We start from the raw sequence: 27054 nt of genomic DNA on the forward strand, positions 1-27054 counted from the left end.
AAAAATCTAACGAAAATAAACTTATAAGATTGTCAGGGATTCAAAAGGATCATTTATTCATTTCGCTTTACTTCCTGTTTACGAATAAGGACTTGTAATTTAAAAAAAAAATCAAATATCGACCTAATTTCTATTTTTAACCGACTTCAAAAAGGAGGCGGTTATCAATTCGTACCGTATGTATGTTTTTTTTTTTGTTTGTCCACTCATAGCGTCTCACCTAGTGAACCGATTTTGATGATTCTTTTTTTAATGGATAGGGGATGGCTCAACTTAGGTCCCATTACTTTGTTTCACCATATTTGTTCTTTAGAAAAAAAGTTATGGGCAAAAAACAGTAAATTTTATGCAATTTCCCTATTAAATGATTAAAATGATATTGTAGCGAAGTTCACACTTTTTATCCGTGGATAACAGTGGCTCAGTGGTAGAATTCTCGCCTCCCACACGAGCGGCCCGGGTTCAAATCCCGACTAGGACAAAGTGAATTTTACTAAAATTTCGTTTCTACTGTTTCCCGTATTTTCTCGAATGTTCTATTAATTTCTGTATCTTTCCAAGTCTGGAAAGTTCCAGCACTTTCTCAAGTTGTATATAAGGAGATGTAACATTCATTTGTGGTTCTGAATGAAGATCTCGAGTTGAGACTAACGAGCATTCGCTTCATTTGGCTTTCACATTGTCTTCGCTATCTTCATCTACGCGACAATATGAAACTCATTGTTATAAAAGTTTGGTGCCATATAACAGTAACATTAATAGTAATTGTAATGATAATTTTGAATGAAGGCTTCTCTGAAGCAAGCATCAAATTTCTTCAGGGGATATTTCGATAATGTGGAATCTGGCGCTGTCGTCTCATTTTTGGCGTAAATAATTTTATTTTAGTAACTCTCTGATTTATAGTAACCCTATGTGAATTATCAAAATCTTCCTTTCTTCAGTGCTATTGCTCCATAGTTGGGGTAAACCTAACCTGGAAGCGAGGTGATGCAGTGATTAGGATCAGCTTAGCCTTCACAATGCTACCATTAGGTTTGACTCAACTGCTCTGTAGTATTTTTATCGTTATCATCTATGCCGATAACAGATGATTGGGGCTAAGTAAGAAAATACAGGATTGCATCATGAGCAACTTAGATGCTGTGGAATGTAAATTAGTTAGGAAAAACGTAATACTTGAATGGTTATAATTAAATTAACTACGCATGATTTCCCGAGAGGAACAAAGATAAGTTTTTAGTGCCAATCGCTTAAAGTTTAACGCGTGTCAATAGTTTTTTTTTAATATGGAGCATTTTTAAGAAAAAAATGTGAAGTTTCGTGATGGTAACTTCTTATTATTTCTGAAATACCTACATTTACACTAAAAAGAATGAAATAAAAAAAATTTGAAAAAAAAAAAAATAGAACCGACTTCAAAATTGCTCTAAAAAGTGAAAAATAATTTTATTCTTTAAACACCATCGATAATGCTTTTAAACATAATTTTTGAAGTTGGCGCAAAAACGATAGATAAAATCATTCACAGCCATAACTCAAATACAACTATAAATTTAACCAGGACCAGTTTCTTCACTATCACATACATTATGCATTGATGACAGCATATTTGAATAGCGATATAAATGTTTCGTTCGTAACTTTGGATGCTTTTCTGAAAAAAAATATGAACGAAGAGTGGTTACACTGGGTTTTACGTTTTGTTTTTGCGCCAACTTCAAAAATTATGTTTAAAAGCATTATCGATGGTATTTAAAGAATAAAATTATTTTTCACTTTTTAGAGCAATTTTGAAGTCGGTTCTGTTTTTTTTTTCAAAATTTTTTTATACGATCACCCAATTTAAACTTTACAAGTTTTTTCGGCACATCTGCACATGCATATGTACCAAAGAACATATAGATGACCAAAATATCCATTCTGAACACCTCCTTAGTTAATTATCGCAAGTTCTCTAGTGATGTCTTCGTACGCGTAAACATGCGTCACTTAGAAACGTTATGGAATAGTAAGTTGAAAACTCATACCTACGTAGTATGATCTTAAAGTTCGAGGACAAGCAGTGTAAAACCTTACCCTGAATAGTTCACATTACCGAAGCATATCTATCTACGAAATGATCACCTAGAGCGACTATACACTTCTGCCAACGTTCTTATAGCTTTCAGATGCACTCCTGGCAGCCATTTTTCGCAACCTCCTATAAGGCCTCTTGCGCTGCTGCTTTAACTTTATCGTGGGGAAGAAGGCGACTTTCATGTTGAGGATGCACGGTTTGATTAATCAATGCTCTGTGAGACAAACAAATAACATAACGTTCCGTCGGGCTTAGCTCCGTGTGACTCTTACCTGTTCCCAGCAAAAAAACATTTGCATGGACGCCGCTTTCTTTCGTCAGGAGAAGACAAAGCTGCATCATAGTATGTTCATAGGCGGATTTAGGACTGAGTTCCTGGGGGGGCAGGATTTTTTTTTTTATTTAGCAACATTTTTATTGCCCCCCCCCCCCACTCTCATGTTTTTGTCTGTTTAATGTGATGCATAAGTCCATGCTTTACTTTTTTGTGTGTCGTTTTCATTAATGCATGTTTTCATGCTGTTCTTTTTGAATTGACCTAAAGCTGGGGTCGATCCAGGTTTTATTTTTTGGGTCCCCATTTTGTGAAAAGGCAAAATATTTTTGTGAAATTTCGTTATTTTTGTGAAAAAGCAAAATATTTTTGTGAATTTTCTTTATTTTTGTAAAAAAGACCTTCTCGTGATTTTTTTCTTGGAAAAGATTACATTAAAGCATTTTTAGCTGTCGTATCGTTATAGAAAAGCCCTAGACAGATTTCAGGGGTGATTGCAAGTTCTTGAAGAATACCTGAAAGCTGTCAAGAGAAAATGCGCTGGGGGAGGGGGGAAGTAAGACCCTTAACATTTTATTCGTAATTTGACACATACATTACATTTATTGCTTTTTACAAATATACATATGCAAGGCACACTTTCTTAAGGTGAAAGTCTCACAACAGATTTCCTGTTTGCCCCTCTCAAATACTTTAAGAGCAATGAAAATTGCACATGCTGCTGAACGTAATGATAACTCCTAATAAATACAAAATGAACAGACTCAAAGATATCACATATTTCTTAACACAGAAGTGAAATACTCATTAAAGATTCCATGCATGTGTTTGAAAAACTTAAAAGTAATTAAAACCCAAAATAATACTGCACCAGCATTCAGCGTTTAATTTTTTGACTTTTGACGTTCTTGCAGAGTAGGTATTTTGTTTAAAACTTTGCAATTTAATGATGTTAATAAATATATAAGAAATTTTATTTGTTTGCCTCTTAACAAGGTACAGTAAACATCAAAAATGCGAAAAATTCGTTTACCATGGCGGATGTAAGGAAATCAAGATCTTCAAAAGAAATAAAAATATAAAAACAGCATGTAAAATAATTTTATTTTAAGTAAAGTTATTTTAGAATTGGATTTTGAAACTCAACACAAATTAATACTAAATATATATTGCGTAATCAAAGTAAAATTTAGGATTTTCCTGAAAACAAGCTACCAATCACAAGTGTCCCTCTCCCGTCCCCCCTCTGATGCTCTGAAGCAAAAACACCCCATGCAGCAAGCAAAAAGATAAGATGGGGGAAGGTGGAAGAGGCTCCCGCGTAGATGCGTACACATTTGCGGTTAAAAAATATTGTGAAAAGGCTGCCTTCTTATAAATTTTTGTGAAGGGGCTGCTTTTACGACGCGGAATTTTGTGAATGGGGCCGCTTTTGCGATGGGGAATTTTGTGAATGGGGCCGCTTTTGCCATGCGGAATTTTGTGAAGGGGCCGCAAAGCGGCCCCAATTTGGCGCTGGATCGACCCCTGTAAAGATAGGGAACTGTTATCAAGAGAGTGACACAGGGCTCGAATTTTAAGGGGCCGGGGGTTTCTCCCTCGGAGGAAATTTTGTAAAATGGATATAAAATTCTGCATTTTGAAGCCTTTTAAAGGTTAATTGTTATAGACATAGAAATTGATAACCAGATTATACAGTTATACAGTATTGTTCAAATTTTGTAAGAAACAGCCATTTTAAGTTTGAAAGAAAAAATAAACTATAGATTTCTCATTGCAGCAACTTTTTTTTAATTATAAGTAGTGCAGAAAACGAAAAGGAATAGAGGTAGTGTATATTTTTTTTCCTGGCTAAACAGATCAACAATATGCAGTAGAAGTAATTGGAGCCCACTTTGCTTAGGATTTTCAAAGACTTATCTAATTATTTTCAAGGACTCTAGAATAAATAAAATTATTTAACGCACTTCATTTGTACTTGTCTCTGATATTTTAATACTTGTGTGTAAAGTTTTACAGTCCTGTTCTAACTTTGTGAGAAATAGCCATTTTAAATTTAAAAGAAAAAAAACTATAGATTTCTCATTACAACAACTTCTATTCAGTTACAAGTGGGACAAAAAACAAAGAGGAATAGAAGTAGTGTAATTTTATTTTTGGGCTAAACAGATTGACAATATGCAGAAGTAAGATAAAAGCAAGCAACACCAAAAGAATTTCCAAAATTTTGCATTTGGGATTGAATTAATAGCAAGATATGAAACATGTGAGTCACAAAAATTTATTTTAAATAATATGTTACAAACGTGAGAACCATGATTTTTACATTTTTGATACAGGATGTGGCAAGGAGCTGAATTTGACATATTTTGGCATTCCTCCCCCCTCTACCATTTGTTCTAAATTTTAAAATTTAAGGTTTATAGCCACACTTTTCCAAATGTTCAAGGTTTTCAAGCACTTAAAAATGAAATTAGTTTTTTCAAGAAATTTCCATTTTTTAAGGAACGAATCATGAATTTTTTGGGGGGAGTTAGGGACTCACTTCAAAGCAGGGCCCCTAAGCAATAGCTTGTTTACCTTATAGGAAAATTCGGCCCTGTTTGTAATTCACTCTTACCTGCAAATTTTTGCTTGATTTGTTTGTAATTTTTACGAAAATTCGTTAGTTTTTACGGTTAAAGGATTTTTACGATTTAACCAATCTTTGTTAGCTTTTTATAGACTTTTATAAAATTTCAGCAAATTTTTCAAAAACTTTTGATGACTCAATTATTTAGATTTCAATAATGACATGGTCTGACTCAATTAGAGTAATATACTTATGACTTACATACTTTTTAAACAGTATTTATAAAGTAAGTATAATTGTACTCTCCTTCTAAGTAAAAAGATTCATTTAATCAAAACACTCAGATAACTGAAATTTATTCAGTTTGCGGTAGTATTTATTTTCTCTCTTTCTCTCTTAAAAAGAGAGAGAGAGAAGGAAAAAAACTATGTTTTTTGTTTTTTAGAATTTCTCAAAACGCTAATTAATCTACTAAGAACATAAATATTATGCATAAATATACTTGAAATGTGGACACAAATCATAACGAGTAGATCGTTCTGTTAGCGCTAATTGGGGGGGTTGGGAGTTTCCCCCCCTTTGCTTTAGGTTCTAATTTGTTGAAATAATCGTCAATTATCATAAGTGTTGCAGCTTAATGTAGAGCTCGTTTAGCCTATATTTTCATTCATATACTTGCCCAAAAGGTTTTTCAGTCCAAAATAGTGAATTTCAACACATTTTCAACACCCCAGTGACAGCTATACTATTTTTATTTAATGTTCGTTCTCCCCCCCCCCCCCCCCTTTTCTTTTCTCTCGTCAGAAAAGGACATTCGCTTTTTCATTAAACTATTCAAAAAAGAAAAAGGCATGATTTTTTTGTTTTAAGATTTTGGAAGACGTGTTGTTACTATATAAAGTCCTCCCAAAACTGAGGGACATTGCCCCTATGCACCCCTCTAAATTCACCCATGCCCTTCTGAACTATTCAAAAAAGAAAAAAATGATATTTTTTTTTTTAATATTTGGAAGATGTGTTGTTACTATATAAAGTACTCCCAAAACTGAGGGACATTGCCCCTATGCACCCCTCTAAATCCACCCATGCCCTTCTGAACTATTCAAAAAAGAAAAAAATGATATATATTTTTTTAATATTTGGAAGATGTGTTGTTACTATATAAAGTCCTCCCAAAACTGGGACGGGCATTGCCCCCCTCTGCCCCCCCATAAATCCGCCCATGAGTATGTTGTGAAAAAGGCTTCCAAGAGTGTTCCAAAAGTTATATGAGCACGGCGACAGAAGTACATAGTCCCTCAAGGTGATCCTTTGAAGGTGGATGTGCTTCGGTAATGTGAACTATTCTGAGTAAAGTTTTATACAGCTTGGCCCCGAAATTTTGGATCGTACTACGTATAATTTGTAAAGGGTGTAGTTATGCTTCTCTTTTTTGAGTGTTGTATGATGATAGAGAAAGAACAACACCCCCCCCCCCCCCAAAAAGAAAGGAAGAAAAACAAAGACACTGTTTAATAACCAACTGATTTGTGTTTTTTAATTGAACATATAACTAAGATTTCAGCAATATTGTAATAATGTATGGATTATGTACACTATACATAGTTAAAGATCTTTAAATTATGTTGTTTAATTATACAAAAAAAATTTAAGAATAAAAATATGAAACCGTCAACAAATTACGCAATTAAAGTGGAAAGATTGCGCGTAGACATTTTTTAGTCATGAAATTAAACAAAAAAGGTAACAGATAAATTAAAATATTAAATCATAATAGGAATATTTTTATACTTGTTTAAAATTTATAAATAGAAAAATTTGCATTTTTCATAAAAGCTATAACAGTGACATAATTTTTTCTGAAAAAAGAAATAGCCATGAAAAGATTGAGGTTCTTAAAACGTAGCTACAATAAACAAATTCGATATTTACTCCAAGTTAATAATAACTGAATACATATACTACTTGATCTGATGTTTACACACATAATATTGAACAATTTGATTGTTTAAAATCTTTTATGAAGCACTACAAACAAGTTCAAATCAAATTTTTCAATTTAACAATAATTTGCTGAAATGAAAAAAAAAATGCTTAATAGAAAATCCTTGAAACTTTTCTATAACATACTATTAAAAATATGATGAAAATGAAAATAATTCATTCATTGATTTTATGAAAATAGTTACTTACAATAGAAAAAAAAATGATCGCTATAAATGATGCAAAAAAGATGGCACATTACGAAATCAAGATGAAACAAGAATGAGAAATACGCAAAATGACATTTCTTGAGCGAAATAAATAATTGCTAAATATTTAAGAAATGCTTGAAACGATGAGGGGGGGCGGGGGATCACCCTCTTTTTTTCGAGTAACTCACAACATTAAACTTCGTTCTCAACTTCGGCCTCATTTGTTTAGTACACAACCGCTACCACTAACGCCTCGGAAGAGTTTCTGAGTCGATTTCAGCACTTCCGAAGAAAAAATTCAAAAGTCCCTTTGATTTCCGAATTATGTCACCATTCAAAACGTCTTTAATCAATTTCTTACATTAATGCTCTAAATTCTTCCTAAACAATAGATTAAGTTTGAAAAAAAAAATCCTTATTTTATGAATGGTGTTAGTTTTAAACAACTCGGAAGTGCAACTAGAGTTTAATTTCAGAATTAGAGGGGGGGGGGGGCACGCAAGTGTTCTAAAAATTACCGTCGGTTAAACGGGAATCTAACAACATGGCACAAAAACCGGTTTCGCCATCTCATATTTGTTTCCATGGTCTCCGATTCGGCAATATACACTCTCTAACAAAAAAATCGACGCATCAAGAAGCTATCATCCGATTGCTTTGAAATTTTGTATGCATGATTGTTTTGACCAGATGAGCAAATAATTAAAATTTGGTGTCCAATGAATGAATAGTTTGATATCCAGCTCATCGAAACTGTGCATCCTGCAGATGTATGTAAGGAGCAGTTCTTTAACAGTTGTTAAAACTTTTGGTTTGATTGCGATTCAGATTACCTTTCAACAACTTAAAAATGACTCGCCGCATGTTTGTGCTCATTACAAGCAACTGTCAGAGTTTAAAAGAGGTCATATCATTGGATTGAAAGAGGCCGGTTGATCAAATTGGAGAATCGCTCGTCATTTGAGTCGAAGCGATGCGGCAATTCAAAGATGCTGGCAAGGATGGGTGGGAAAAAGCAGAGTTCAACGTCAGGCGTTCAACCCAAACACTAGTGTCTATTATGACCATTTACAGACGGTTGGGACAATAAAATCCACGTTCGCGTCGTTTCGCCACCTGCCACTGACGCCTACACACTGCCGAGACAGATTACAGTGGTGCATGGCTCGATCAGGTTGCAATGGTGCCGACTGAGGATATATAGTCTTTAGCAACGAATCCCGCTTCCAACTGTGTCATGACGATCATCGAAGACGTGTTTGGAGACACCCAGGACAAAAGAGGGATCCTGGTTTAAATTTTTCACGCCACACTGGCCCTTAACAAGGCATTATGGTCTGGGATGCCATTTCCTTTGATAACTGGACCCCTTTGGTCGTAATTAGAGGTACACTTAATTTACAGTGGTACGTCGACGACATCCGAAGACCTGTTTTGTTGCCGTTCCTTTTGCCGTACAATCGACTGGTTTTCAGCAGGACAATGCCAGATAACATACGGCATGTGTTGCTATGAACTCTCTGCAAGCTTGTCAAGTTCTTCTGTGGCCTGCAAGATCGTCAGATCTCTCTCCCATCGAGCATGTCTGGGATATGATGGGATGACGATTGCATCTGAAAAGGAATGTTGATAACCTCGTCCGACAATTGGAGCGAATTTGGCCGGAAATACCGCAGGGCAACCTCCGGGAACTTTATCGGTGTTTCCCAAATCGTGCTTCATCTTGTATCTAGGCTAGAAGGGGGTCAATACCTCATTGAACTTCTTACTGTAACTCTGATACAAATTATTCAATCGTTCTAAGAATTTAATCATTTACTATTCTGTGCATTGTCTTCCTATCCACCAATTTTCGTCTTAATTGGATCACTCCTTCTTGGTGCGTCGATTTTTTTGTTATAGAATGTATCACCAAATGATCGCCAGTCTGAGACGCTATATTAGTTTTGTATTGAAATAAGTAATTAATAGCCACAAAAAATGAGTAAATAGGCTTTTTAGAACACCCGATCAAAAACAAAAAGGGAAGTGCACAACTGGGACGTACGCACACCCCACATGGGTCATTCCATATCAAGTGATCCAAAGTTTTTTCCCTCACCTTTTTGTATTTCTTTGAAATTTGGCTCATCAATTGTACCCTTTGAGGTAATCAAAAGTTCAAATTGTTAGATTTTTATCTCTATTATTTTTTTATTTATGACACTTTGATTTTTCGAAAAACCCTCTTTTTTTCATGGATGTTTGAACATAAAATGGACGATAACTCAGCACCAACTATAGATAGAAAGATTTGGTAAAAAGCATTTTAAAGTACATTAGTTGCTGTTTAATTGGATATGCAACATGACTAATTTCAGAAAATTTTTAATTTTTAAAAAATGAAATTTAAACTTTAAATTTAAATTTTTCAGAAAAGGTATAATGAATTTTTTTAAAAAAATTCTCAAAAATTTGTGTGTATTTTATCTTCATTTGTGCAAAGTTTCAAGTTGGGATCTCAATGGGATCATATTTTTATGCATTTTTAAATAAAATTTGACTTATGAAATAATGACATTTTTCAGATTCTAACTAGTTAAATATAGGGTTCTCGTACTAAGGATGGTCTAGTAAGTAGTAATTGATCATGACTATGCTTGAAATGAGCTGACATGAATTTGTAGATTGGTACCCCCCCCCCCCCATGCCACACAACCACTTTTTATCTTTTTTTTTTTCAAAACTGTATGTAAAAAGAAAAAAAAATCCGGCACGTAAGAGTTATAATCATAATAAACTGGGATGCACGCTGCTAAACATCAGCAGTGACTAAGACTTATAAATGGGGCGGGGGGGGGGGGGGGGTCATAAAAACTAAAAGTCAGAAAAACTTTAACAGACAAATAGAACCACTCATTTGCAGCTTTTTTTTTCTTTCGAAAAGTGGGACGATAGGGGGAGGGGGAAGAGTAATCTGGAATGAAGCTTAACAACATGGAAGGTTATGCTCAAACTAGCAAAATTTGTTTGATCTATAACTGCTTTTAATATATGCATAAATAGATCTCGCTGCATTGCTCTCCTTTACAACTGAAACTAAAAAGAAAACTAACATTAAAGAAAAGAAGACCGCCGCACTCCAAATGTTGTAGAAAGACAGTTTTATGCGGATATGCTCTCTTTTACAACTGAAATTAAAAGAAAGCTAGCATTAAAGCAAAGAAAAAAATCAGCTGCACTCTAAATGTGTGGAAAGACGTTTAGTTTTATGCGGACAGACCTATGATCTGATATTTAGATTGATTTTTAGTTTAGTGTGAAAAGAATGAAATAAAATGGGGGGAAACACTTCTATTTTGCTATGATCTTGGGGCAAACTATTTCTTTCCTCCCTCTAAAATTGAAAGTTGGCGCAGGGGTAGGGGATGAAATGAATCATAACTTTCCTTATCAGATAGTGAATTAATCAAGTAAATTTTGTGAAGTTCGGATTGAAAAAGAAACACTTGGTCCGAAAAAAAAAGCGTCAGGTGAGGTGTGATACTATTATAGTGTTAATCGTATGTGTGGGTGGGGGGGGGGGGGGGGGAAATGTACTTCATATTGCTTTAAAGAAGAACATTTACCAGCTTTTTATATGCTTTCTATTCATTTTGTTTTATTTTATTAATTTATTTATTTTTTGCATTTTGAAAATAGTTTTGAAAAAAAAAAAAGTGGTGGTGCTGGGGGGAGGGGCTTTTTCTTGCTTTAAAGAAGATTATTTACCAACTTTTAATAAGTTTACTATTTATTTTGTTTTATTTATTTATTTATTTAATTTTAATTTTTGAAATGTTTTGAAAAAAAATTAAAAATGGTGGTGGGGGGGGGGGGGGGGGGGGGTACCAATCTACAAGTTCATGTCAGCTCATTTCAAGCATAGTCATGATCAATTAATACTTACTAGACCATCCCCAGTAAGAAAACCCCATATTTAACTAGTTAGAATCTGAAAAATGTCATTATTTCATAAGTCAAATTTTATTTAAAAATTCATAAAAATATGATCCCATTGAGATCCCAACTTGAAACTTCGCACAAATAAAAATAAAATACACACAAAATTTTGAGAATTTTTTTAAAAAAATTCATTATACCTTTTCTGAGAAAATTAAATTTAAAATTTAAATTTCATTTTTCAAAAATTAAAAATTTTCTGAAATTAGTCATGTTGCATATCCAATTAAACAGCAACTAATGTACTTTAAAATGCTTTTTACCAAATCTTTCTATCTATATTTGGCGCTGAGTTATCGTGCATTTTATGTTCAAACATCCATGAAAAAAAGAGGGTTTTTCGAAAAATCAAAGTGTCATAAATAAAAAAATAATAGAGATAAAAATCTAAAAATTTGGACTTTTGATTACCTCGAAGGGTACAATCGATGAGCCAAATTTCAAAGAAATACAAAAGGGTGAGGGAAAAAATTTCCCAAATTTTGGATCACTTGACATGGAATGACCCACATGCGAAGTTTTAACCTTCTACATTTAACCTTAACCATTTTTGAGTTATGACTTATGAGAGACACATACGTACATCCAGCCGCAAGAAACAACGCAATAATTAACATGTTTGGTACCTCAATGCAGTATTAAAAACTCTTTCAGGGGTGACTAAAATAGAAATTCATACTGAAGTTTAAGAAAACAATTTTATATGAAAACAATAACTTCCTTTACTTTGCATTAAAAAGTAAAACAGCAAAGGTTTTTTTTTTCTCGAAAACATCGGCCAATTCCATCGACTTTTCGACGTTTTTAAGGCCGATGAGCCGATGTTTCCTGCAAGTCAGCATCGGCCGCTGATGCCGATGGCTAAATTGTTGAACCATCGGCGCCGATGCATCGGTCGAGTCCTATAAATCTGATAAGGCTACAAAGATTTATAAAAAAAAAGGAGAATCCATACAAAAATCATAAAGATCTGATTTAATATCATTACATTTTATTTTGACTCTTCTGAAAAAAAAATGTAAGCCGTGCTGAGCTAGAAATAACTAGTATTTTCCACAATGCATCTGTGATCTTAGTATCTTGATAGCGTTCACTCTGTTTTTTTTTTCTTTTCTTTTTCATGAAATGAATGATGGTAGTAAAAATTAGCCTAAAAATATGTGCTTTTATTAATACACTTTTTGGAAACATGCCAACATTGAAACTGGCTTTGCCGAAAATTGCTTAGTGCGTTTCAGATTTCAGTCCTTTTTTCCACAAAAAAAAAAAGAAGTACCAATTGGAAATTGCTGATCTTTTAAGGCATTTGTAATCAATGTAATTTAATTTTTAAATTATCTTAACTTACAATATTGATTACAATTATTGATAATTATTTAAAGCATTATTTGGTTCATGATGGAGGTTTAGTTACACAAAAAAATATGTTGTATTGGTATTTAATAATGCAAGTCGACATTCATTAACCTGGCATTTTTTCTAAAAGCAACTGGAAAACCTGGAATTGTCAGGGAATTTCATTCTTGAAGTTCTGTGGCAGCCCTGTTTTAAGAGCGGGCTGTGCCCTGAACCTTTTAAGCTAATGTTCAATACGCCCCTCCCTCTTTTTTGTGTTTCTCAATATGCCCTCCTTGCCTCTTTGAAGTTTTAACGAAACTTTATTCCAAGCCTATAAAAACTGTCCCTCATTTCCTGTATCCTCTAAAATGTGATTTGAGTTTAAAATCCGAATTTTCTCAGTTTTTAGTTGTTTTTTTTAAACCAAACACTAAAAGGTTTTTATCATTAAAAAGAAAATATTGTCAAAAAATACTTGCGTTTTATAAGCACGTAGTATACAAAAAAAAAAAAAAAGAGTTGAAAAAAAAGCAACTTTTCTGCTACAAAAGTACATGGTGTCTTTTTATCTCAAAGCACCTTGCCCTTTATCTTTGCTGGAGAGACACTAGTTGAATGAGTTTTTGTTGATAGTGCTGACTTGCGCTCTTTTAACAAAAAACAATTCATTTAGCATTAGACCCCATTGCCAGACATTTCCACTCAAGTCACTTTCCTGGTTTATTAAACTTAAAGCCATAGTTTTAAACTAAGAGGCAACTAACCCCCTTTAATGGCTACACAATTCTGAAAGTATTGTATCATAACTGATATAATTAAACTATTCCTAAGTATAATGGATACCCAAGAGGATTGATATCCATCACTTACAATTGAATTTTCAACATTTAGTTCTGAACTGTAAGATACAATATTCATACACTTGTTTCCAAGCTTTTTATGTAATGCGTCACAAATTAAAAATATTTTGTTTCATCTCTATTTTCATTTTTAACTTTTTAATTTTTCAAAATGTGTCAGTTGTTACAGTTTTATTCTCTTATGCTGGCAAAATTTAGAGTTGTAAATATAATTTGGTAAAGGATAGCTTTTAAAGACAACATCCATTTTTAAGAGCTGTTATAAGGCATTCTGTACTGATTTCTTAATGTTATATATTGTATCTGCATTTGCAAAATATTAGCAAAACATTTTTACTTCCAGTTATCTGAAAGATTGGATGATTTTGATGTTGCAGAAGAATCTTCCACAACCCTTCAAAATCGTTTTCCAAACTGTAAAGTGATAACAGCATTTGCAGTTGAAATCAAAGCAGAAAAACATGTAATTATTAATATTTTGAATTCACTTCAATAAGTTGAATAATTTCAAAACTGCTGCAAAACAAACAAACGGTGTTCAGCTTCTGGTTTGGGTCGAAATTTTGTTAGATAATACTTCCATCTATTATGTGCTGCCTGAGCTAAGTCAGAGTTTCACCTTAGTGATGCCCTGCAAATGATAACTGTACCTTTCTACCTTAAATAAGGTAGCATTCAATGTCTTAGGCTCGGTTAAACCCAAGTAGTTTTGGCAACAATAACAACAACCGTCAACATAGCTAAAATGTCGAGATAGCAATAAGAACATTCTGAAGGTTTTGATAGCAGATTGATTTTCACAACACATGAGCATTTCCTTACCATTTTCATAAGGTTCATAATAGGGTAACGACCCCAGTAATTGGCACTTTAAGAGTTTGTCCTTAAACTTACCTCTGTTTTCAGTACTTAGAAAAAAATACTGTCTTGCAAATATTTAGGCATCACAGAGTGCACATCTGTGCATCTATTTGGTTCACTAAAATCAAAAATATTTGAACCTATACTTTTATAAAAATAAGCATATAAAAAGTTACCAAAATCACCAGTAATTGGCACCTGATACCCCAGTGTATGACACCTTGTGATCCAGTAATTGGCACATGTTAATAGAACTGGAAAATCAGTTTATTTTTACTTTTAAATTACATACAAATTTTATCATCATAAGAAACGTGAGTAATGTTAATGTAAAGTAGGTAATTTTTACTAATAATAAAGCAGAAAGTCTCTCTGTCGGGATCTCTGTCAGGATCTCTCTCTCTGTCCGGATCTCTGTCTGTCAGGATCTGTGTGACGCGTATAGCGTCTAGACCGTTCGGCCGATTTTCATGAAATTCGGCACAAAGTTAGTTTGTAGCATGGGGGTGTGCACCTCAAAGCGATTTTTCGAAAATTCGATGAGGTTCTTTTTTTATTCCACTTTTAAGCCCAATTTTCATATAAATTTGATAATATGGGGAAGAATTTGTTTTCTTTATCTTTATCTTTACTAATAAAGAAGCTGAAAGTCTCTATGTCTGGATCTCTGTCTGTCTGTCTGGATCTCTGTGACGTGCATAACGCCTAGACCGCTCCTCCGATTTTCATGAAATTTGGAACAAAATTAGTTTGTAGCATGGGGGTGCGCACCTCGAAGCGATTTTTCGAAAATTCGATGTAGTTCTTTTTCTATTCCAATTTTAAGAACAAAATTATCATAAAATGGACGAGTAAATTACGAAATTATCATAACGTGGAACCGTAACATCGGCACAATCCAATTGGCGAGATACGAAATTATCATAACGTGGAACCGTAACATGGGTACAAGCCAATTGGAGAGAAAATTCGCCACACAGGCGAACCAAAAGACCTTTTACAGGGTGGCAACAGATCAGGGAAATCAGGGAGATCAGGGAAAAGTCGGGGAACTTTATTAATCAGGGAGAAATCAGGGAAATATCAGGGAATTTTGAAAAAATAACAAAAAATCAGGGAAAATTAATTTTATGAAGACTTTTTTTTTTGCATTACAAAATTAAGTACTCTATTTCCCTACGCATTTTCTGCCAATTTTCTGTTCAAAAAACAGTAAAATTAATGAGGTGCGATTATACACTGCCGCATATTGGTGCATCTTTTTTCCTCAACGTCAAAGTATTGAATCTTACTTATTAACCACAGGATGAACTTTGTAAGATTGTTTTAGTGTCTGTTAGGTTGTTTATTTTACTTAGCTTGAAATTTCCTTTCATGCTACATAAAATAAACAACGAGAACAACGCGATTTTAATTTAATTGCTAAAATTGAACTTTCAGTAAAAATAACTTTGTTTTTTGCCATTATACTATTTGTTGTCGCCGCAGATTATAAAGGTTTTCTTTTTTTCAGACTTAAATGATTCTTTTAATTTATAACCAAGTTGTAGTCTTCTTTTATATATTTTGAAATTAAGAAATTGCTTTTTTTTTCTGTTTTTCTTTTTTTCCTTGTATTTCAAAGTTGTTTGTTACAAAAGCAATCTAAGATTTTTTTTTGTTACATACTGAAATAATTTTAAATAGAGTTAACTTGTGTACTTAAGTAAATATCTTTTTTTTAAATTATTGTTAAAATGCTGTATTCATTCATTAAAACCTATGTTCTTGATTAGAGAAAAGCTCCATTTAAATGGATGTCAAATGGTTTCATCTTTTTTTTTTTGCATAAATATGTCAATTAGTTATATAAGAATAACTACATTACTTCTATTTCCTCACTATTACTTGTTATTCTTACATCAATTATTGTACTGTTTGAAAATTTAGTTCAAAATAAATTCAATTACTTTTTAGTTCTATCATAAATACACACATGTTTTTAAGAGTGATTTTAATAGTTTCTTAAAATTCTTATGCTAAGTGGTTCCTGGGAGTGAAATATATTTTTTTTAAATTTTCTATAATCTTTCCATGTAGAAAAATTTAATATGCTGTTTTGATGGGTTTTTTTTTTCCAAAAAAATTAAATTGATATGTTTTTTTAACCATTTTATTAAAAAAGTAGCATTTTTTTAAAATATATCTTTAGTTCAACAATTTTACACAACTTAAAACGTTTAAAATACTGCATTTTATACAAACATACAATGGATTTCAAGTAGAGCAAAGAAAGAAAGCCATTATCATTGGTAACGTAAATCAAGGAAATTTCATTAACATAATCAGGGAAAAGTCAGGGAACTTTTTTTCACCTTTCCTGTCGCCACCCTGTTTTAATTTTTCTACTACGGGCAAAGCCGTGCGGGTACCACTAGTTTTACATAAATTAACGCTAAATCACTCTTCTTCATATTGGAAAAGTATTTTAGAGAAATAAAAACATAAATTTGGAATGTTCCATGGAAAAGATATTGAAATTAATGCTGTTTCATCCTTCGGTTTACAGTTTTGATTTTACGAATGCTACTAAGTTAGGTTTGCCCCAAGTATAGTTAAAAACACATATAGCATACTTTTTTGCATAAGTTTTCCTCTTTTTAATTTATCAAATGCAACAAATCGGTTTTCTTTCTCTTGAAAAACCACCCGCTAAAGGTGACATTGAGATACCGTAGATGGCGAACGGGGGTTAGCGAGCGAATCGAGCAGAGGACGGAGCCCCCAGTATAAAATTAATTACTGACTAACATTCATTTGGATTTTTTTCTGGTGAAAATCACTCCAATTGACAAAAAGGCGCAACTTCAAAAATTGATGATTTTGATGCTTTTTTTGACAATTACTGAACAAAAGCTACCGATTTCAATTTCTGCTTTATCACATTCGTAATCTATGCAAAAAACTGAAGATAATGACACCTCACTCAGCTTTATCGCGGAAATGACGCTATTTCCTTAGTACTTGGCACACATGCCAATTACTGGGGACTAGCAAAATTGAAACACCAGTAAATGGCACCCATCATTATTTTAAAAACTAATAGGGACAAAAATATACTTCTACACAATTAAAGTAACACCTTTCAACGAAACAAAACTTCTGACAACGAAAATTTAAAATATATTTTAAGTCAGATTTTAATGGATTTATGTGCATGCTTCCCTTAAGCCAGAGAAGAAGCTTTTGCAACAAAAATGGCTGATTTGACACAAGCCACAATTGTTTCTCTTTCCTACGTACTGCTGCCATTTAGTAACATGAACTGAAGTTATAATCTTTAAAATTAATGTACATTCAGTTGGTATATAGCCTTCTATTTAAAAAAAATTGGATACGAGTCTTTTTTTAGGACATTTTTGTTGAAAGTGCCAATCACTGGTGCCGTGCCAATTACTGGGGATGTTACCCTAATTCCAATTAATGAAAAAACATTTGATTTGTTTGCTCAAAATAGTTTTTTTTTATGTAAAAAAATTTTGTGGATTTTACTTTTTTTTGTTTTGTTTGTTTTTAAGTGACTGCCATGCTTGTCATATTGTTTTTTTTTGGGGGGGGGGGGTGTCAAAAGATATGCAAATTTTCTTGGAAAACAACAAACACTACGCCCACTTTCATGTAAAAACATTGATTTTTCAAATGCATGAGGGGCAATTACCCACTGACTTCCCTGAAGGAGGGGTCTGGAAACTGCACTCCAACTGATTGTTTAAATGCATAAGAACTAAATTTTCTTTTTCAAGCTTACTTGACAATGGAGAAATAAGCTAAGGCTAAGCGAAAGAAATAGTTCCTAGGACCTTGCCTGATATTTGGATGAAATTACTCTCTTCGCTTTAGAAATTGGATTGGTTAGTTAAACACACACATACGTAACCTTTTTTTATCAGAATTTCTGTCTACCGTTAAGTATTTTCAATTTTAAAAGCAAAGCAGCGCGGAGCATTTCATCCATTTGAATCAAATGCCCAGCCAATAGCAACTTATATCAACTCTTATTTGCGAAGTAGATTGGGTAGGTAAGTGTGACATTTTATCTTTTAACCTCGGTTTTTCTTCCACACGTCGTGAGAGCACTGTCAAGTAACTTTGCAAACAAGCATTGTAAAGGCTTGTTGTATTCTGAATATGCAAATTCTCCATACAGGTTTTCCCCCTCGAGTGTGAAAATTAAAGCTCAATTTAAAACATTAAGTGCTATAAAATTTCAATACATTTAAAAAAGGGAAAGTCAATTGTTTTGAAATAGATCCAATAGTAAACAAAAATGCGTATATGAAAACCGCTATACAAAAAAAAAAAAAAGAACCCTTCACACATAGGTGTGTAATTCTTGTAAACTTTCCATTTAAAGTCATTCTTAACATTTATTTTCCTTCTTTTCAAAATGTTTCTTTTCAATTCCTTTGCAATTTTTAAAGTGGAACAGGGCGGACATTCCAAGCTCATCAGCTTACGAGATCGAGATTCTCGCTCTTGTGATCGGTTGTGATGTAGAAATGTCGCAAAGTAGTATTCTAATCTACTCGAACTTAGCTTGCCGCTAGGTTCAAGTAGATTACAATACAACTTTGCGACATTTCTACGTCACAACCGATCAAGTGAGCGAAAATCTCGATCTTGCAAGCTGTCGAGCTTGGAATGACCGCCAAGGACATTTAGGCTGTTATTGGCATTAAGGAATCCTCACTGTTACATGTACAAATGAATATGACCAATAAGTAATATATGTGCAACAAAAGTACAGTAGACCCTCGTTTTACGCGGGGGTTACGTTCCACAGAAATGCCGTGTAAATCGAAACCGTGTAAATTGAGACCTTATAGTAGTGTTAAAATAAGGGTTTGGTTCCGTAGATAAAAAAGTACTTCATTCTAGTGATGACTAATTGTGTAATAAGTTTAATGTGTACTTATATCGATTTTCATGCGGAATATGAATAAAGAAAACATAAAATAATTTCGTGAGAAGAGCTGGCTATGATAGTCTTTTGGCAGTCATTAAGAGTTTTTCTCTAATTCTTTGCAGAGCATTAGCGCATCCATGCTCACTTGTGTCATTTCCATGATAGAATCTTCCTTCACTAACAAATCAGAAAGATCATTTCTATTGTCTAAGAATGGCTCAAAATTTTCAACGTCAACATTTTTGGTTGTGAGTCACCGATGTCAGTATCCTCGTTGGTTTTGGCCTCCTTTGTCACTCCTAAAAGCTCTTCTTTCAGTGAGTTCTGAACTGTGTGAGTTTAATAACTTTACTTCTGGAAAGAGCTCTGGAACCAATCGCATGAAATGTCTCCAGGGGCCCAAGTTTGGTTATTAGCACCCCAAAATGTAGTTTATTACCATATTACCCTGCATTATCTGGCATGCTGCAAAATTCGGGGGTTACCCTAATCTTCCGGCATGCTGGATAATGCGGGGTAATATGGTACGTTTAATCTGAAATCTTTAGGAGTTTGGATTTTGAAGGAATGGAAAATTTTATCTGGTTGCATTGCTGCATCCGCGTAAAACCGAAACTCATCCGCATGAAATACAATAAAGGTGTCAAATCTTAAACCACATATAATCGAAACCGCGTAAAATAAACCCGCGTAAAACGAGAGTCTACTGTATAGGATAAAAAGCTTTGTACCAAATTTGATTACCTTAACCAATAGCTGCTGTTAGGATGATGTTATCTATTCTTCATTGTTTCTTGCACTTTTTTAAAATTGTTTTTAAGAAAGAAGCTTCTGGAGAAAGGTGAAAATCAGAACTAAGTATTCCAGACCCCCCCCCCTCCTTTTTTTTTTAAATTGAGTTGAAAATAAAGAAAATAATCAACAGATATTCCAGTTACTTAAAAGTACTGAATATGAACAACCCAGACAATGAATAGTATTAGTAGATTTAGTATCTTAATGATATACTAGGGTGGTTCAAAAAAACTTTTTCTCAGCTAGAGTCCAGGACAGCCCCTATTTTTTTAGACTTACGTGTAGTATCATGCAGGGCTGGATTTGGAAGTGTGGAGTCCCCGGGGCAATGAAGGAGTGGTGGCCCCTAATCAGGGTTCGAAAATATCCAATACTTTGATCCGAATATTTTGATATATATGTATATATCCAATATTTTCGATTAGCACTTTAATAGTAAATACATCCTGAAGTTACTGCTACATTTATTTTTTTATATTATTATTATTATAATTTATAGACTTAAAATTACTGTTTCTTATTTATATCTAAACAAACATTTAATTTTAAAAGTTAATAAATAAATGTGAGAAAAAAACTGAATAAATGAATTTAAGGATTACAGATGTATTATTTACTAAATCATGTGCGTCTTTTGACTATTTTTATGATCGCAAGTTTTGTAAACGGCATTTTCGAAATTGATTTTTGTAATAGCAAGAACACTAGAATTTTGCTTTTTGTTTCTTGTAACCTTAATACATTCAGTATGTAATAAATTTCAAGCGATATATTATAAGGGTTTCACCAACTTAAAGGGCTAAATCCTTTCTTTGGTAAAAAATAAAATGAAAAAGAAAAAAAAAAGAGTGCCCCCATGCAATCTATTGCTAATAGAAAATTATAACAAATTTTTAATGATTAATTCAGAATTCTTTGTTGTTATTAAAAAATGTCAAAAAAAGGGGGAAGCAGGAGAAAATCGACGTGTTTATTAAATATATTTTCATTAAAAAATTTCCATTTAAGTCATTTCGTCAAATAGTTTTTACAGTTTTGAGCTCAAGAAGCGAGAAGTTGTAAGGATGACCTGCAAAGTTAACCATTTTGCGTTTTTTTTTTTACTTGCTTTATTTTTCTTTAACTCATAGGTACAAATTACAAATTAAATGAATAAATATATATATATACAGTAAACTCCCTCTAATACGGACACTAACGGGACAAATTTTTGTGTCCGCAATAGAGAGGTGTCCGCGGGACAGGGGTTTAATAATGTTATTTGCATTGGAACTGGGGAATTAAAAATTGTCCGCATAAGAGGGGTGTCCGCCTTTGAGGGGTGTCCGTTAGGAGGGGTTTTACTGTATATATATATTGCCCCTGAAATGCTCTATCAAATAAAAAATTCATAGTAAATGGATACTTGCAATCAGGGCTTTCTGATAGATCAATAATATTATTATTTTTGTGCAAGCATTCTTTGTAGAAATACAAAAAAAAATGTCTGGGAGAAAAAACGTGAAATTTGCTGAGCAGTGAAAGTTAGGATATTTTGTAAAAATTCTATTGTGGGGGCCCTTTTGTTGTGGAGGCCCTGGGGCAGTAGCCCCGCCTGCCCTCCCCTAAATCCAGCCCTGGTATTATGCAGCAAAAGTTTTAGCTTCTTACTCAAATTTTGAGAGGGTGCTTAATGATCCCTTAATTTAACATTAGCCGTAGCAAAACAAATGCCACAAATTTAGAAACATTTAATTTCCCCAACTGTGTTTTTGTAAATAATTATTTTATTGCTGTGTATATGCATATTACTAGTGTATATTATATTATTTAGCATTGTTTTTTCTGTTCAATGTACTTTTTAACCCCCTCCCCATATGTATGAAGTTTGGAGGAGGGGGTTTAGCACCTTCTTTCAGTGAAAATAGTTAGCTAACATTTTTCCAGTATATTGCTATCAACAAGTCGAAATATATTGAGGCGTGTCCTGTTATCTGGGAGAAACTTTTTTTAGATGTATTTTTGAACCACCCTACTGCACACATTTCCCAGACCACTTACTACTTTTCCATTAGACTTATCACTAGACATAGTTTAACTGGTTGATTGGGTCCCTGAAAACAGCTTTGTTTCTTTATCCAGACCAGGAACCAAACAACCCCTGATCCAGCTGCAAAAGAGGTATTTGTTTAGAATGTTCTTGGAGGAATTTTTTTGACTGTAACATATTTATAGCTTCCCAGTCGTCATCAACGCTCATGGAGCGTCTTCAACTGACTGTAACCGAACCTGAGACTCTTCAGCTAGGAGTTCAACACTTTACCAATCAGATCAGTACAGCCAGACCTGTATGTCTGCACTACAAAGTAATCCTAAGAGGCTGTATGCTAGGAGATAGGTTCTGTAAGGGGAATGTAAAATTCATAAAGAACTCAGGTTAACCTGATTTATCTGATTTTTTTCTACCTTGGACATTCTCTGAATTTACTTCAACCTACATCAAGTAAAATTTGTTAAACTTTTTTTTCTTCATTCAAAAAAAAAAAAAAATATATATATATATATATATAAATATATATCTATATATATAAAAATGAATGTTTGTCTGTATGTCATCCATGAACTCAAAAACTACCCGGCAGATTTGGCTGAAACTTTCACCGTTTGTTATTTTTGGTACTGGGAATGTTTATAGACCAGTTCGAAAAAAATCCGATCGATAGTTCCTTTTTTATTCCTTTATTCCAATTTAAGTCACAATCCATTGGATAAATACGAATAAAATTATCGGCTGCAGAAATTAATTTGCGTGAAAGATCTCATTGATAAGAAGTTAGCTGTTGCCATTTTTCTTGAGTTTGAACAAATAAATTCTTTCTTTATTGTTTTATAGCTTTTCATGCAACGGGGGGATTTAAAACTTTTCCTATTTGATATTTTTAGCGATTGATTGATCTTGCAAACTGCGTGAGTACAAAATTTCAGTATAGTCATGGCTTAATTTGATACCTGGACCGATTATTATGAAAATTGCTATATATATATATATATGTATTTTTCCATGGAGAAGGTGCATAATATGCTCATTGAAGCCACTCGCCACCAGGTGGCACTGCAGAGTAGCAACTTCTGCCCCGTTCAACTGATTGTCATGAAAATCAGTATAATGATGTTTTTTTTTTTTGTTGGTGTAGTAACGTGCGTCGGGCAACGCGCGTCAATATATACATATATATATATATATACATATATATATATATATATAGTGTAGCATTAAGCAAAATAACAAAGTTAAACTGCACTGATGTGTTTGAAAACTACCAGAGCGAAAAAAAAAAGTTGATAAAACTTATCAGTATGAATTTTACACAAGTGCAAGATTGATAATGTTAGTGTGCTGAAATATATTGTTTTAAAGGGTATCATTTCCTTGGCATTCCCGTTACTATGTTTTTCTATGAAAACTTTGCTTGAACCAGTTCAAGTTCATTCAAGTACAAGCAAGAGTTTTTTATAATTTCCATCCTGGTTTTACCAATAAGTATAAAAATCTTTCTTTTTTAATAAAAAAGTACATATATTTCCTATTATCGCAAATGCTTTCAAAATTTTACTGATTCCAGTTTTTTGTAATTTTACTGTGCTATCTTCAGTGTCAAAAAACATTCAATAAAAAAAAAATTTAATTTAAAATTAAAGTAATATTTTTTTGTTATTCTCTTGCAGAAAGTTATTCTTTCTAATGGTACTACTGTGCTATATAAAGCTTTGTGTATTTGCTCAGGTGCTGTTCCAAAGGTATATTCTCCTCTCTTTTAACAAGTTATGTGTTATATATATATATATATATATATATATATATAAAGTGACTGTCGCTTATTAAAATCATATTCTTTCTCAGGACATTTGATTTTATATACCGGCATACCTACATTTAAAAAAATGAAATGTTTTAAAGTTTAAATACATTAAAAAATGAAATGAATTGCGTCATTTGTTTTTGTTTTAAGTATTTCAAAATACAGTTGTCATTTTAACTAAACATGAGGGTTTTTTTTTTTTTTTTTTTAAGGGTCTCAAAATATTGGCGTATTGCAGTTTGGTTAATACAATTGGAGAGTAAAGATTCAATATTGTTTGAGAATTTACTAAATGTTTTGAAATGTACAACATTATATTTTCTTCTTTGCTCTAAAGAGCATCGTATATCATCAAGCGCTTTTCTCACATCCATTGAAGAGGCAAATTTGGCGCTAAGATTTCCTCATCTTCTGAGACCAATTCCTTCACTTCTTGGAGCTTCTTTATCAACTTTTTGCGAACGATGTCCAAATTTTTTATTTTATAAAACGGCGATGGTGATTTTATTAAAGGATGGTTTAAAATGTTTTGTTACTGCCAGACCCCGAAGGGTTCCTATTTTTCCTACTTTTTCCTACTTTTTAGAACTCTCTCCTTATTTTCCTACTTTTTCCTTTTTTTTCCTACTTTTTCTTTCTTTAGTATAGCACTTCTAATTGTGCACTGATTCTTATTTTTACAATGCCGCACCGATAATTTTCTGCATGTTTCAATTTTTAAAAGAAAAAGAAGCAAGCATATCCTGAGCTTTTCATTGACTGACTACATTAATTTCCGGAAGGAACACCGCGGTGTTTGCGTGTTTAAAAGTTAAATTTTCAGAAGTGACTTTTTTGCCGTTGCGGCGTTCATGATCGACTTTTCTTTTTATTGTCCCGACTTCAGTCCTACTGTTTTAACGAAACTAAAAAAAATAGATACTGGCACTTTCCGATGGATGCAACATATTCGATGGATTTCATTCAATTCATTCCGATGGATTATACATTATTTGCCCGTCAATAAGAAGCTTTAAAATTAAAGTAAAAGGCCATCTGTACAAGAAGTGCGGGAAAAGCCGAATTTCCTATTCCCCAATTTTTTGTATGATTACAAGTGAAAAGGATGTATTTAAAAAGAAAGGCAATGTAAAACCTTAAAAGGAAGATAAGGAAGCGAAAAATGAAAAACTTGTACACTGTACATATTTTATTGATGTTAGTACAAAATAAAAGCGACAGATAACAGAAAGTCGCAAAAACGGACCACTTCGAAAATAATCGCGGAAAATAACTTTTTTTGTACATAAATATGATTATTGTTCATTCTAAATCGTAAACATGATTATAAAATTTATAAAATTTAATTTTCTTTCCTTGCAAAGAGTGTATTTGCAAAAAAAAAAAGAAAAGAAAGAAAGAAAGAAAGAAAGCGGCAAAACCTGGATGGGCCAAACGTTCCCAATTTTTTGGAGAAAAATCGGAAATCAATTAAATGCGAGAATCCGTTTTTATTTCTTCACATTTTTAAAAGTTGGGGGATAGAACCACAAGCAAATATGTATTTTTTTTCTTTTTAATGGGTATTTTCTACTGTGATAAATCATCAATATCGAGGAGTTGCTCATCATTTTTATGTGCTGTGTTTATGGCAATGTGTCATTTCTGAACATTTAAAATTTGTTTGACTGACTCTTATTCTCTTCGGGGTGTGCAATTATACCGATGCGACGTATCTACTGTAAGTTATTGTACTTAGTACGCCTGATCAAAGGTAGGGGGAGAAAGAGATATATGCAGGCATTTGATGCCAGGTGCTCCCCCCTCACTCTCAAATTCATGAACAATTTCCGAATGAATATTTTTGTTGTATGGTGAGGATTGAGAGAAACTACATGCCTTCCCTTTTATGCACAAAGAAACATTAGTAACTGCTCTTTGTCTTTGATAAAAATGTAATGTTTACCATGCATGGATGTTTCCTTTTTTTTCGTGACAAAAATTTTGGAACAAGAAGGAGGTAAAAATTATTAAACCAACAATACATGAAATACACCACCAGTTCAGCCAATTCCAGCCGAGGAGTCAATTCCTTAAGAGGTTTTCCACCTCCATCTCAGTCGCTCCCATGTCGGGCTGATGAGCACTAATAAGCACGAAATTGCAGTCCTCGGCTTGAATTGACCGAGGTGGTGGTGTATTTCATGTATTTCTGCCTTAGCCCTGGCTATAGGGCGGTAACTTACTGGACATTAAAACAACATTCATTTTTATTGCTTGATTAAAATTAAAACTAGCCCGTCATTTTGATCCCCCCCTCCCCCTGCCCCCGGAGGTGGCTAGCGAAGGATGTATACTGAATGCAAATTGTATCTGAAAACAAACAAAAAACGCAAACTTGTATAGTTAAGCATTAATTTTCCAAAGCCAGGGAGGGGAGAAATTGACCCCACTGACCCCCATAAATGACACGTGCCTGAAACAAAAATGTGTTTTGAATGTTAAAAATACATAACATAGTACAAACCTTTTAGTTTACTTATTTCGTTATTTATTTAGTTTAATTATTTTATTATAAATTTTATGTCCCATATTTAAGAACAAATTTATTTTAGTTCTGCATTTTAAGTCCTTTTCCCTTTTTTTTTTTTTTTTCAAATTCAAACATCTGACATGCAAAAATACATGTCAGCTGATGATTATTTTTAACTAAAACTAATTTAATATTTGCTTTGCTTCTGTATCGTAGTTTATGACAACAAGAGCTGAAAGTGCAAGTATTTTCAAATGATAAATGGATGTTCGAAGGAATGTTTTCGTTTTTGACAAAACAAATCTTTAAAAAAATGGTTTTATTGCTCCAAAATAGTAGTTTTATTATTATTATTATTGTCTTTCTTTTTTTTTTTTTTTTTGTAATCGCTATATTGCATTTTATTCTTTCACACTTAAAAATTTTACAGTAGAAAACCATTATAACGTACACCTTGGGACCAGAGCTTTTGCATTATACAGGTTTTTGCGTTACATAGATCATTTCACAAATTTTGAAACTAATATTCAGAATATAACTATATATTAGCACTTCAGAATGAGTTTTATCTGCAATGAGTATTAAAGCACCAATATTAGAATTAGTTATTCACAAGTAAATATGTTTCACAATCAAAATCCTGCACTTCTGCTAGCTTCATGGTTTGCATAACAGCTGCATTTTCAAAACCCATCTGGTATTTTCTGTTTACTATTAGTACTAATTTTCAATTTAAAAGCTTTAAAATAAGATGAAAAGATAAAAAACTTTCAAAATTTAATTTGTCTAACAATTTTTATTT

The 27054-nt window shown here is 33.0% G+C and overlaps 1 protein-coding gene across 5 annotated transcripts in view; it reads left to right on the forward strand.

Moving 5' to 3' along the window:
• The window catches only part of LOC129228634 (pyridine nucleotide-disulfide oxidoreductase domain-containing protein 1-like), a 271523-nt gene that overhangs the window by 18951 nt on the left and 225518 nt on the right, over nucleotides 1–27054 (forward strand). For all 5 annotated transcript variants that reach the window (XR_008580920.1, XR_008580921.1, XM_054863334.1 and 2 more), the window contains exons 3-4: nucleotides 13644–13763; nucleotides 23607–23678. Coding sequence is in view for 3 of the 5 variants with exons in the window: in XM_054863334.1 (XP_054719309.1) it covers nucleotides 13644–13763; nucleotides 23607–23678 (192 nt within the window). In the remaining 2 variants the exon portion in view is untranslated. The remainder of the gene's footprint in view (nucleotides 1–13643; nucleotides 13764–23606; nucleotides 23679–27054) is intronic.

This window comes from Uloborus diversus, chromosome 1 (genome assembly GCF_026930045.1).
Source record: "Uloborus diversus isolate 005 chromosome 1, Udiv.v.3.1, whole genome shotgun sequence".
In the NCBI taxonomy this organism is placed as follows: domain Eukaryota; kingdom Metazoa; phylum Arthropoda; class Arachnida; order Araneae; family Uloboridae; genus Uloborus; species Uloborus diversus.